This window comes from Oryctolagus cuniculus, chromosome 1 (assembly GCF_964237555.1).
Source record: "Oryctolagus cuniculus chromosome 1, mOryCun1.1, whole genome shotgun sequence".
NCBI classification, from domain to species: Eukaryota; Metazoa; Chordata; class Mammalia; order Lagomorpha; family Leporidae; genus Oryctolagus; species Oryctolagus cuniculus.
The window spans coordinates 136,782,433-136,795,392 of NC_091432.1; the positions used below are offsets into that span (position 1 = coordinate 136,782,433).

The 12,960-nt window shown below is 56.0% G+C and overlaps 1 protein-coding gene and 1 long non-coding RNA gene across 5 annotated transcripts in view; one reads left to right on the forward strand and one right to left on the reverse strand.

Annotated features, from left to right (window-relative positions):
- The window catches only part of LOC127491474 (uncharacterized), a 244,838-nt gene that overhangs the window by 199,341 nt on the left and 32,537 nt on the right, over nt 1–12,960 (forward strand). The gene's annotated exons all lie outside the window — the stretch shown is intronic.
- Nucleotides 1,812–10,733, reverse strand: LOC100356002 (NUT family member 2G). The gene is made up of 7 exons (XM_070067060.1): nt 10,583–10,733; nt 7,516–8,236; nt 5,573–5,701; nt 4,495–4,697; nt 3,776–4,068; nt 3,403–3,519; nt 1,812–2,717 (listed from the first exon to the last, which is right to left on the reverse strand). Exons 2-7 carry the CDS (start codon nt 8,211–8,213, stop codon nt 1,986–1,988), a joined length of 2,172 nt encoding a protein of 723 aa, XP_069923161.1. The 5' UTR covers nt 8,214–8,236; nt 10,583–10,733; the 3' UTR covers nt 1,812–1,985.

The window sequence follows — 12,960 nt, forward strand, 5'->3', positions numbered from 1 at the left end:
TAGCTACTCCTGGTCTTTTTATCTTCTGAGCTGGTGTTGTCCTCTGTAATGGGGGATTCTGAAGCCTCCCTCATGTGGTTGAAAGGATGGTGCGTTGGGTGGATTAACATCCCCCAATTTTTTTTCTTCCCGGGAACCTTTGAGTTTGACCTTAGTTGGAAATGGGGACTTTATAGATGTACTTCATTAAGAATCTCAGGATGACAACACCTTTTGGGTAGACCCTAAATCCAATGAGTGCTGTCCATATGAGAAGAGAGGCCAGTTTCAGGCATGTGATGCAGTGGTTACAAGGCTACTTTTTATTTTATTTTATTTTATTGTAGTTCTTATTTTATTTATTTATTTGAAGGCAGAGTTACAGAGAGGCAGAGGCAGAGACAGAGAGGTCTTCCATCTGCTGAATCACTCCCCAAATGGCCACAATACTGTAGCTGGCCTGATCCAAAGCCAGGAGCCTGGAGCTTCTTCTGGGTCTGCCATGTGGGTGCAGTGGCCCAAGGACTTGAGCCATCCTCCACTGCTTTCCCAGGCCACAGTAGAGAGCTGGATTGGAAGTGGAGCAGCCGGGATTTGAACTGGCACCCATATGGGATTCTGGTGCTGCAGGTGGCAGCTTTACCTGCTACACCACTGTGCGGCCCTAAACATTCTCTGGATCTCACAACCAAAGCAGCAGTAATTGAAGAAAATGAGAATCTCTGGAACTGCAGCAGGAAGGGGTGTTGGCATCAGAGGTGGAATTCGTCCTTCGGGAGACTGAGATGGGGAGGATGAGAGCCAGCCCAGGGCAGCCTTAGTCATGAATGTTTGTCTGAAGTTAGTGAGAGGCTTGCACACAAGGCACCCGTGCTGGTGTCAGGGAACAGAGCTTAGTTAGTGGCTTTTGAGGTCCTTCACAGGGCCGTGCTGGTCTGGGGACACTGCAGAGCCTGTCTAGGGTAGGAGTCAGGTCCTGAGAGCCCCTGTGAGGCCGCCCAGGTTCTTTCCTCCCAGCCCAGGATGCCTTCACAGAAACTGCAGGGGCTGCGAAGGGCCTCAGCTGCCCCCGTGTGTCCCAGGAGCCAGCCCTTCTCTTGTCTGCCAGGAGACCTGTGTCAGCCACTGCCTGTGGTCGACTGATGAGCAGACTCGTGCTGGCCTGCCCTTTTCCCGGCCTCTGGGACAGCATGGGTCTTCCTGTTAGGACCAGTGAGGGCCACCCCCAGTGCTGCCCAGGGCACAGAGCCGTCGAGGACCTCCTGCAGTGCTGAGGTCCCCCTGTGAGCAGTTCCCCCTGGTGAATGAGAAAGCACAGCCCTTGGCTTTGGTGGCCATCAGTGCTGCTCAGTTTGTCGGCCTCCATTTCCCGAGATGCTGCAGCCTCTTTTCCCAAAGCCAGCGCTTTCCACCTCCCCAGACCCACACTGAGGAGGGACCAGGCCTGCCAGGAGCCTACTTCAGGGGAGCAGAAAGGAGCCCCCTCGGGAGGGTGCCCTCTCCAGGCTCAGTTCTCGAACTCTGCTCCTGGGGCCCTCGTCTGACAGCTCAGAAGCAGCTCCCAGGAAGACATTTATAGGACACAAAGGACAGCGGGGCTCCGGAGGACCCAGAGCAAATGAGGGCTTGTGTGGGCGGTGATGGTGCGGGGCACGGGCAGCCAGGGAAGGAAGCGTGTAAACCCGGAGGGAGACATCGGTCAGGCCCCTGTGCAGCCATGAGCAGGCATCCCCGTCTGTCTTGCCTCACCGTCCTCTCCCCACTGACGCCAGGACAGAGGGCAGCAGAACAGAGACGATTTCCAATGTAACTTCCTTTATTTACACAAACAAAGTCCCAAAGGGATGATTCCACACTCTTGCCCCAGGTCCCTCCACCCGGAGCTCCTAGAGTCGCCCTCTTGTGGTGAGGAACAGCAGGGTCAGCACTTTGGGTGCAGGGCAGAGTTAGGGTCCATGTGCTTCAGGGTGCACCTGGAGGAGCTGCTCCCAGAGCCCTGGCGCCACCTAGTGAGCTGAATGGTGCTTCTTCCTCCTCCTGGTGACCAAGTGGTCACATTTCCTCTTCTGAGTCTGGGAGTTTCCCACAGAGCCCAGAGCCTGGGCCTGCCCTGCAGAAGCCCTGAGCTGAGGCACTGGGCAGGGCTTCTTTTTTGCAGGGCCCTGGCCTCCCTGCAGAGCTTGCTTCCTGGACTTTGCAGCATGTGGGAGGGGTCCCCTAGGGTCCCTTCCATGGGTAGACAGGGGTTTTGGTGCTCTGCAAGGATTCCCAGCTCCAAGGCAGGGCAGGTCTTCAGCAGAGGCCTCGCTCCGTGCAAAGCCCAAGGGCAGCAGGTGGTGCTGGGAGGCCAGGAGGAAGGAGAGACTGGGAAGTTCCTCCTCGTTCTCACTGGAGTTGTCCAGTGGTGCGTGCGAGCCCCCAACAGAGGGTCCTCCTCTGAAACTCCTGGCATCTTTGGTGGCCCCCAGTGAGGGACACTCCCGATGTCCACTAAAGACAGCATTAACCTCAGGCCTGCACAGGGGGGTGTCTGGGACAACATGTCTCTGCAGGTCTTGGGAAGACATCGACCCGGAGAAGCACTCAGCTCTGGCCCCAAGGCGAGGGCCCTGGTTGTCACTCTGCGCACTTTGTTGGGGTCCAGATTCAGAATTGCTGGGGTGCAGTAGGCACACACCATGACTGGGGGTTGCCCCAATGGCCCCATCTTCTTTCAAGGAGCAGTGCTTCGCCATCACCTGCAGAGGAAACAGGCCCTTAGTGGCTATGCCAGGTGCAAGGGAGGCCAGGGAGTGCACAGCAGGTACTCGGGAGGAGGCAGAAAGGCCTGAGTCTCTGGGCTGGTACCATTGGTGTGAGGGGTTCTGCCTCCACCCACATGGGCCTCATTCTATCCCTGTACCCTAAGCTGGAACTGGCTCTTCTGTCTCCTTAACACATGTGTGCACCTGCACCCCACCCAAAGCAGCTCCTCAAGAAGTCATTTTCCCCCAGCAGAGGAGGGGGAGACAAAATGATCTGGGTCTGCCATGCTGGAGTCCCCACTTCTACCACGAGAATACCTAGGTGCCCCTCCCTGCCCTGTCTACCTGCTGTCCCCCACCCTGGTTTCCTAGTGCCCCTCCCTGCCCTGTCTACATGCTGTCCCCTCCCTGATTTCCTGGTGCCCCCCTGCTGTGTCTACATGAAGCCCCCACCCCTGGTTTCCTAGTGCCCCTCCCTGCCCTGTCTACCTGCTGTCCCCCCACCCCTGGTTTCCTGGTGCCTCTCTCTGCCCTGTCTACATGATGCCCCCCACCCCTGGTTTCCTGGTGCCCCTCCCTGACTGTCTACATGATGCCCCCACCCCTGGTTTCCTGGTGCCCCTCCCACCCCGTCTACATGCTATGCCTGCTCTACCTGCTTACCACCTTCTGTATTTACCTGGCCAGCAGTCAGCCCTTCCTCCTTCTCCAGCTCCTTGGACAGGGCCGTGAGATCCAGCTGTGGATCTGGGGAAAGCAGTTCTTCCAGGAATCTGGGGTGAATGATGGCCTCCGCCTAGAAGAGATGCAAGATGTCCATGATCATCCTTGCATGAAGCACCTGAGATGATGGGAACTTGAACAGAACCAGAGAGCAATGACGGCCCCATCACTGTTCACACTCTGGGGTGTACATCAGTGGGCAGTCAGCTTCACTCCCTCCCTCCCTCACTGAGGAACACAAAGGCAGTGGTGAAGAACTTGCATTTGGCTTAAGGGCCTGGCAGGGTCATTTTTTGGATCTTGCATCCCAGTGCTGCATCCCAACCCACCTTGGTGACAAAATCCACCTGGGAGCATAGATGTTCAATGTAGGACAGCATTTCCGGGTCCGGGTATGACCCCTCATTCTCCAGGAAACCTTCATCTGTGTCCTCTTCTGGGTGGCCATCGGGAGGCTCCAAGGACAAGGGTGTTGGCCCCAGCAACGTGTCCATGATTTCCATGTACTCCTTCACGGCCTCTGGTGGGATCTCCTTGGGTGTCTTGTCCTGAGGCCCCTGGTGTCTGGGTGGCACTGGACAGGCAGGCAGGGCCTTGGAGCTGGCCTTCCTGGGGGCACACCCTGTGGATGGGAACATGGTGTCAGTGCAGGGGCTCCAGTGTCATGTCAGCCAAGTGGGGTAGACAGTTGTTGGAGTACATGAGTGGTCATGCTGGGCCAGGAAACCTGACAAAAGCATCCAAGAGAGGAGATGGGGCCGAGAGGTGGAACATCTGTCACCAACACTCCTCGTTCTTATCTCCACATCCCATCCTGGCCAGTGTTTGCTGGCTCCTTGGGAAGCTAAGGGATGAGAGGCACTAGGACTGAGGTATGAAAAATCCCCAGGTAATGGCCCAAAGCATGTGGGCCCCTGGGCTGCCCGTGGACATTCTGCACAAAGGAACACATGTTGCTCTTGAAGGAAAGGCCCAGACGAGGGGACAGCAGATCCTGGGGTTGTGTTGGCCTCCGCCATGGACTGTGTTGGGACACGGGAGACTGTACCTGGCTGCTGGACAGCCACAGGGGCTGGGGGCCCTTGAGGAAGCAGTGCTGGTGAGACCAGTGTGGGCTGGCAAGGTTTCCCCTTCATCCACTCCAGCTTCTGCATCTGCATCTCCTCCTCTTCCTCAAACTCCATGAACCTGAGCGTGGGGGACACAGGCCAAACGTGAGGGGCCCACGCCCTGACAATAATCTGGCGGCAGCTGGTGGCAGACACATGCACGTGTCCCTTGGGGTCAGGGAGGTCCAAGTCTGGTCAGTCCCACAGGGGCAAAACATGCTGGGGACAGTGCTCTGTTCTGCCCTGCACGGGCAGGTGACATGTGTCTCTGATCCCCTGCAGGCCCAGTTAACAAAGGCACAGCAGATCTCACCACTTCCATGCCTGGTCTGGCCCCACACAGAGCCCCAAGTAGGGCTGACTCCAGAGGCTGCGCAAAAGGACATTTCTCACAAGCGCTTTTGGGTCCTAGTTCAGAATCAAAGATCCTGAGCCCGAGACTGTGACCCTTGTAGGGGGAGCAGGGATTAGGGTCCAGGGGCAGGCAGGAGGATGGGAGGCCTGGCTGAGAGGTGGGCATGGCCTCTGAGTGCTGTGTGTTTCAACTTATCATACTGCATGAACCGGCAGAAATGCAGACAGGGCCGTGTGTCTGAGACACCAGATCCCTGAGGACACACTCTGGGTTGCAGCACATTCTGGGATGGCGCTTTACCGTTGAGAACACATCTGTCCACAGCCCCCCTCCAGGGCATGAGGCAGACACTCCGATGGAGGTCGTGCCGTGTGCAGAGTCCTCGTGGTGGGAGGAACCACAAGTGCTGCCCTGGCTGCTCCACCTCAACCTTGAACGTCAAAGCCTGGGTAGCTCAGACACAGATGGGGAGGACTCCCGGGGAGGAGAGTGCCTAGAACCCTACATCCAGGTGGTGGGGCAGTATCCTGTGAGAGCAGGGCCCACGGAGGGCCTGTTCCAAGGAACGGCGTACATGTGCTCACACGTCCAGCCCCTCAGGCCCAGCCTCCCTCCCCAGCCTCCTCCACCACCCAGCACCGGGACCCGGACTCCCAACTCACTTTTCTGCCATCTCGTAGAAGATCATGCGGTCAAAGTTGCTCTTGTGCTGCCATTCACGCAAGGCAAACCGCAGGCCCTCCTCCAGCGGCATGGTGGGCCTCCGCTGGGCCAGGGTCCGCAGCACGGGGCTGGAATTAATTCCCCGGAGTCAGTGAAAACGCACGAGCCCACCCTGCCGCCTGAGCTCAGGGGTCTGACTACTGTGCTATGGTCTTCCCTTCCCTCTGTCCCTGTCATGTCCTCCTCCAGTGTGGGCTCTCCAGCCTCCTAGCCACCTCTCATCTGGGGGATACCCACTTCCAGGGCTGTGCTGGCCCTCTGTCTTCCTTTTGCAGCTTCAGTATCACAGTGCAGCATGAATTGGATGCTTGTATGCCCTAAATACATGTGTGCAAGTGCTAATCCTCAGTGTGATGGGGTCTGAGGTGGTGTCTGTGGTGCAGTTAGGGTTAGGAGAGGTCCTAAGGCTGCAGCTCCCGTGATAGTACTGGTGTCCTTAGAGGAGAAGCAAGACTCGCCACAGCTTGACTCTCAAATGAAGACAGTGGGAAGGTCCTGTCTCAGGAAGAGCAGCCTCACCGGAATCTGAATCCAGCCATGTGCTGTGCTCAGTCTTCCAGCCTCCAGACGTGACACATGAACATCTGTGGCTGAAACTGTCCAGTGTGTGGCCTTGTGCAGTGCAGCCCAAAGGGAGAAGCACACAGAATGATCTGACCTGGGTGCCAGGGCTCTGGTGCGGGCTCCTGGCCCCAGGGCTGAGCGTGTAACCTGCTTTATAGTTGCTGGCCAGAGGCTGCACTGGAGTTGGGACCTCAGAGCTCCTTGGAGTGGGGAGAAGGAAGGGAGCCATGCAGGCTGTGCCCTGATTAGGGGACCAGGCTCAGTGCATGGGGACTGAGTTGGGGGTGATGTGCCTCCTGGGCAAGGCTGGGTGTCCAGAGCGGCAGGGAGATGGAGACGTCAACACCAAGGCGTGGAGACTGCTTTCAGCTGCAGGCTGAGTGATGATGTGGCTGGGAGGTCAGAGGTGGGTGCGACATGGACGCAGTGCCCTGCTCAGTGGAAGGTGGCTGTGTCTGTCGTGATGGTGGTAGACAGGAGGAGCCGGGCCCGAGTGGTCAAGAAAGGGGAGTGTGCCACTGCGGGGAAGGCTCCCTCTGGTTTGGTCTCCAGCAGCCCCGGACAGCGGCCTGTGTTCTTGCCTTAGGGGCTCAGAGTCCGGTCACAGCCTGGACCGTGGTGTTTGGGCTGTGGCTGTGTTCCTGACCACATTGCCTTTTCCTCATGATGGCATGACCGCAGTCGTTTCCTGAGACAGAACGTGTGCCTGGCCTGTGCCAAGCTCAGCAGGTTCAGCTGCAGTGACCTTCAGCTCCCTGGGAATGGGTGTGAGCATCTCCTCCCCTATGAGGGCTCTGGGCTGCGATGTCAGTGCTGGCCCGAGACAGACCCTCGTGTTGGGGCCCCAGCGTGGCCCTGGGTGAGTTCCCGACCACCTTCTGTCTTCCTGGAAGTCCCGGGAAGAGTGAGGGTTGGGCTGTGTATAAGACTTCCCTCCTTATCGCCCCTCACGTCAAGTCCCTGAGGTCTGTGACCCTCTGCATACATGCCAGTGGTGGACAGGGATTGCTGTGTGGACTCAGACTCAAACCCCAGTGGTGGCTCTTGTGATCCCAGGACCCGCTCTGACCTTGAGTGTTCTGTAAGGGTTACCCTGGAAATGGTGGAAATGTAAATGTTATCACAGGATAGCTAAGATCCAGTGGGGAAAGGCCCTGGAATCGTGTCACACGCAGCATGAGGTAGCATGGCTGACAATGGAACTGCATGTGGTCTCTCGATTGCCTTCAGGGTCTCCTCTGGGAGCCCTTATAGCCTGCGTTGCCCAGCCCGTGATCCTCCCAATGCACTGCCCCAGGCCCTGGGCATGGGTGCTCACATGAGGAAGCAGGACAGAGCTTCTGTGTCAGGGCTCTGGGGCAGGAGCCTCCGGGCCAGGGCCTTGAAGTGCTGCCAGCGCCGGAAGTTCTCGTAGACGCTGGTGGAGCTGCAGGGGTCGTCTGGTGAGGCTTGGGCCTTGGGAGTAGGCAGGATGCGCTCCCTGTCTGCCCCTTGTGATGGTGGCCTGTTGTTTACTGGGAAGACCATCGGGGCCAGCTGGGCAGCTGGTGGTGGAGCTGGAGGAGGGAGGCCCAGAGGCCAGCCCCCCTGACTGGCCTGGGTTCCCGCCATGGTAGGTGCAGGCACTGTTGCCTGTAGGGAAGACCCAGGCACTGCTATGGGAGCAGGGTTCTGCCCTGCCCCACAGAGGCCACCTGGGGCATTCAGGCTGATACGGGTTTGGTTGTAGACCAAGGTCTGAGAGTGGAGAGGCTCCACTGGCTGCCCTCCTGTCCTCAACTGGAGTAATAGGTGGACATTCCCAGCCCCATTGGGGCCGCAGCCACCATCTCCAGCCACCACAGGCATACTGGGGATGGCAGCAGGCAGTACGAGGCGGCTGCCTGGAGGGAATGCCACATTCAGGAGGGGCGGAGGGGGCTGCCCCCAGGGTGGCTGGGGTGCAGGGCCGTGAGTTGGTTGGGGAAAGGGCAGCAGCATGACGAGAGATGGGGAGGTGCCTGGGTGCGGGATCATGGCTGTTCCCAGCCCTGGAGATGCTGTGGAGACAAAGGAGAAGGGTGAATGGAATAGGGGAACCAATTCTCAATACCCTTCTCGAATAGCAATTCTCAAATACCCTTCATTGCCAGGATGGAACAATGAGTTCTCACTGCCCCTAGAGTCACACAGGGTGACTCCTAGTTCTATAGGTGTCTCCCAACACCTGGATCAGCATTGCCTCCCTAGTGGCACTGGGCCCCTCAGTACTCCAAAGCAAGCCAGGGGACTTACACAGCTGTGGTGCCACGTGCCCACCCGACCTAGGTAAAGCCAGCTGATTCACAACACCGAGCCCAGACCCCACCTTCTTTAGCTGACACTTCTTAGTGGAACCCTTCCCTTAAACTTTAGCGCAAGAAGGTCAAAGGTCTGGGAAGAAACCTCTCCCTACCATGGCCTTGTGATTCATGAGTATAACCTTGCCATCTCTGAGGATAACGTCATCCTGCTAGCAGGTGGTACTCCTCTTCAGAGGGCCCTGCCAAAACCACAGGGAGCATATATTGGCCGCCCCTGGTTGCAGGACCTGGTGGTCCCTCTGGCCACGCTAGAAGCTGTGTTCCCCAAGAACAGGCCTGCTATGAGGATGTTGGTCCCTTGAGATGGTGTCCTTATACAATCAGTGATGGCTGCATAGGGTCAGAAAGTCCACAGGGTGGTGACTGGTAGGGGTGTCTGGGGAGGTGTCCGGGATTTTGTAGTTTCTAAAGGGTCAGATCAGAGTTGGTTGAGGGAAATGGTGACTCTTTGGGATCGTTCTTTATGCTCTCAGTGATGGAAAGTGAAGGCATGAGGAGTAGGCTTGAGTCAGGGAGTTGGGGGTACAATACGTGCTGGAACACATCCCTGACCAGGAACCACACAGAGCCCAGTAAATGACAACAGGCACAGTGCACATGTGTCTAAGGATCAGGAGCCATGTCCTCACATTGAACATAACCTTCCTAACTGCTGCTCTCCATCCTTTAATATAAAAACAGGTGTGGTTTTTTTGGCACAGTGAGTTAAGCTGCAACTTGGCATGTCCACACCCCATATTGGAGCTTGTTGTAGTCCTGGCAACTGTACTTCTGATCCAACTTCTTGCTAATGTGAAAAGGGAGGCAGAAAATGAAGACATAGCACATGAATTCCTGTCCTTTGTTGGAGACTCTGGCAGTGTTCTGGGTTCCTGGCTTTGATCTTGCCCAGCTCTGATTATTTCAGACACTGGGAGTAACAGTGGATAGAAGATGTTGATATCTCCCTCCCCTCCTCCCCCTCTCCCTCCTTTCTCTCTCTCTCTCCCCCTCCCTCCCCCCCCTCCCTCCCTCTCTGTCTCTCCCTTCTCCTCTCTCTTTCTCTCTTCTCCCTCTCCCTCTTCCATTGCTTGTCAAGCCCTCACTTTCTCCATTCCTGTGTCACTCTGCTACTCAAATAAATAAGCTTTATGCAAATAAAGGTGGAAAACAGCATTCACTGAAACTTCCTGTGGAAATGCAGCCACTCTGCCCAGCTGAACCTGCCTGTGAAGTACAGACGTGGAGTCCGTGCACTGCCATCGTCTTTATGGAAAGTCCTGGGCAGGGGCCCACCATGAGGTGTAGGGTGACTTGGGTGAAAGACTTGTGTTTCCACTACAAGAGGAACCATGCACACCACTTAGGGAAACCCAAGCCCTCTGTTGCCTGATGTTAATTGCCATTCCTGTCCTTGCAGAATCCAGAAAAAACAACTTTCCCATAATGAAAGAAACCACTGCTGGTAGGAAGCAGAGAGCTGGGAGGATCTGGGCGGTGGAGGTTGGGGTAATTTCCAGCCTCACTCAAGGAAGAGTGGGTAAAGGGGAAGGAGCCCAAGTGATCATTTTCATGGCTAAGCCCATTTCATCACAGCATCCTAACACCTAGGATACCCCTGTCTAAACCCTCTGAGCCCTTTCAAGGGCAGGCTCCCTGTGACTGAAAGGGTAGGCTCAGCTGTACCCTGAACCCTCTCTCTGCCTCCACCTCATCCCCGCCCATCCTCGCACTACACCCCTCAGACTGAAGTGACCTGTGTCCCTATCCTGGTTTACAGAGAATGAATCCATTTGCTCCCGTATCTTCTACTCATCAGTACACTTCCCGTGGGGCCTCTTTATCCACCTATACGTGGCCACTAGTCTCCCCAGTCAGCAGCGTCTGTTCAATGTGGGCTTCCACAGCTTCCCCAGGTACGATGTCCTTGTGGACATCCAGGGCTGTCTCTTTCTTCTACTTCAGTCCAGTCAGCTGTCCCCAGGGGATGCGTCACATGTGAGTTCCCAAGTATCCGAGTAGTAGCAAGAATCTGGTTAAACAGCCCCACCCCTACAGACTTACCACCTCCTGAAGCTCTCCCCGCAGGCTTGGACACTCAGCACAGCCTCCTCAATGAGAGAAGCAAGTTCAGGTCCCAGCAGTGAGCTGGCCGCTCAGGGTCCAACTGCAGCAGCTGGGGCAAGTTTAAAGGTAACAGGAATGGAATGTGGGGCTCAGGCTCCTCTAGTGGGGGAGGGGTGGCGGGAGAGCAGCCTGGGTGGGGGTGGGGAGACATTCTGAGGCTCTTGCAGTGGGGCAGAATCTCAAGTTCTCTTGAAGTTGAACTGTGGCAAAACAGCTGATGTGAGCTCCTCAGGCAGTGTTAAAGTAGTCTCTGATTCCGCACACCGACTGTACTTGGTTCCTCCTTAACTTCCGTTCCATATCGATATACCTACTCTTGGTTCCTAGGCCACCCTGCTTCCCACCTGTGGAGGAAGGTAGGCTCCTAGCTACACTCAGGGAGGCACTTTCTCATCAAATTTCAGAACACAAGATGTGATCAGCACAGGCTTGCTCAGGGAGAAGAGGGGACCAAGTGTCTGAAAACGAGGTACCAGCGGATCAGAGATAGTTGCAGTGTGTGCACTTCATCCTGAGGGAAGCAGTCTGCATCCCCAAGTCCTGTCCACTGCTGAAAAGGCATTTCCAAGGAAAATCTGACTTCTGATGTCCTCTGTTGGAACGCCTCTGTCCATCAAGGACTGAATGAATTTGTGTTACTTGTGGTTACTTTCTTTGGTTTGTAGGATAGGTATCTAGAAAAAGTGGGTCTTTAGCTCATAAATATTGCAGGTACTCCAGATGGTGTTGAGTCTAGCAGTTTAGATGTCCCTTCCTGTACTGGAGTAATTGGGCCTTCCAGCATTCTACTGATGTGCACCCTGGGAGACCACAGATGATGCCTCAGGTTGTTGGGTTCATGAATCCAGGTGCGACCTGAAAAGAACTGAAGTTCCATGCACCTAGTTCCCGCTTGGCCTAGCCCTGGAATTGAAGTCACCTGGAGAATAACCCAGGGGCTAGCAGCCTCAGTCCTCTGTAGCATGACCACCCATTTACACTCAACAATGTTTTTATTCTCCATGCAAGCACTGGGAAGAGGTCTACCCATGTTCAGAAGATAATGTGGGAGCAATTCAAGCAAGGTATTGGTGACTGGCAAAACAAACAAAAACCCTAGCGGTGTGACTTAAAAAATAAACAAGTTTAAGAGCCTTCTCAAAGACTTGTATTTTTATCGTGGGCACCCTTACATGGGGTTCAAACAATAACTTCATATTGCAGGGTTGATGAGGCCACGTTTTGTACTCAGGAACTTAAGGAATGAGTGTTTCTTTGTTGTAAAATTACGCCTATACTACATGGTATTTTTTACTTTATGTGGTTCAGATTGTCACGTCTTAGGATGGTAAGAAATTTTCAACGAAAGCATTTGCGAATCACTGTTTATTTAGAATTCCCTGTATTCTATAAATTCCCCAGTGCAGTAAATACCAGAGGACAAACTCTAAGAACGGAGCTAGGAACCGGAGTCCCTCAGTGCTTGCAGGTCCAATATTCTTGGCCAGACTGCTCTTCCATGGAACCCAGGAGGCCTGGGAAGAGAGGAGGCAGCGTCTGTGGGAGGCGCGGCCAAGTCTCAGAGACCTGCAGTCCGGAGAGGCTGCAAGCGCTGACCCCAATGCAGGGGACTCGCTCTAGGGTGCAGCCCTGGGAAGAGCCCTTCCCTGGGGTGTGCATGCCTGCGTGGACGTCTGCCCTCTTCCAAACCATCAGGGGTCGTTTCAGACGCGCTAGGTTAATGGAGGGACGGCCACAAAGATTCCAGGACTCGTCTCATCGCGGAAAAACCTCAAAAATCTTTCTAGACCTCATACTGCCTCCCTGCATGCCTACCTCTGGCGCGCGCTCCGCACGCATGCGCACGCCCTTTCTGGGCGCGCCGGGTTCCCGGCGTGCTCCAGTTGCCCTCCAACGTCTCCCAGCATCCGTTGCGGGCGTCCAACCCAGGTGATGCGCAGGCGCGAGGAGAGCGCACGCCCACGGAATCGCGGCCATGGCGGCGTCCCGAGAGTCCGTTACTTAGAAGGTAATGGACACCCCAGCCCCAGTCTTGCCGAGCGGTTATTGCACTTTGTGATCGTTCCCGCTGTGCGGTGGGCTCACCCTTGGTCTGTGCGGCCCGAGTGGCCAGCTGGTGCAGAGCGAGCGAGCGGCTATACCGCAGAATTTGGTGCCGGTCCTGGCTGGGCGCTCCCCGTGTTCTGACGGTGCCTGAACCTGACGTGAGGGGGCTTTAATACCGCAGAGGACCCTGAGTGTGTCCCGCCGGTGTCGCTAGCACTCTTGAGCAAGGCTGAGGCTGGGGACGCTTCCTCGGGACGGAAGACCCTGAT

Coding starts and splice junctions, on each gene's coding strand:
- LOC100356002 (XM_070067060.1), bottom strand. CDS start 8,213: ATGATCCCGCACCCAGGCACCTCCCCATCTCTCGTCATGCTGCTGCCC. Junction 5,702..7,515: donor GCTCTGTCCTGCTTCCTCAT/GTGAGCACCCAT, acceptor AATTAATTCCAG/CCCCGTGCTGCGGACCCTGG. Junction 3,520..3,775: donor AGGTGGATTTTGTCACCAAG/GTGGGTTGGGAT, acceptor CATCTCTTCTAG/GCGGAGGCCATCATTCACCC.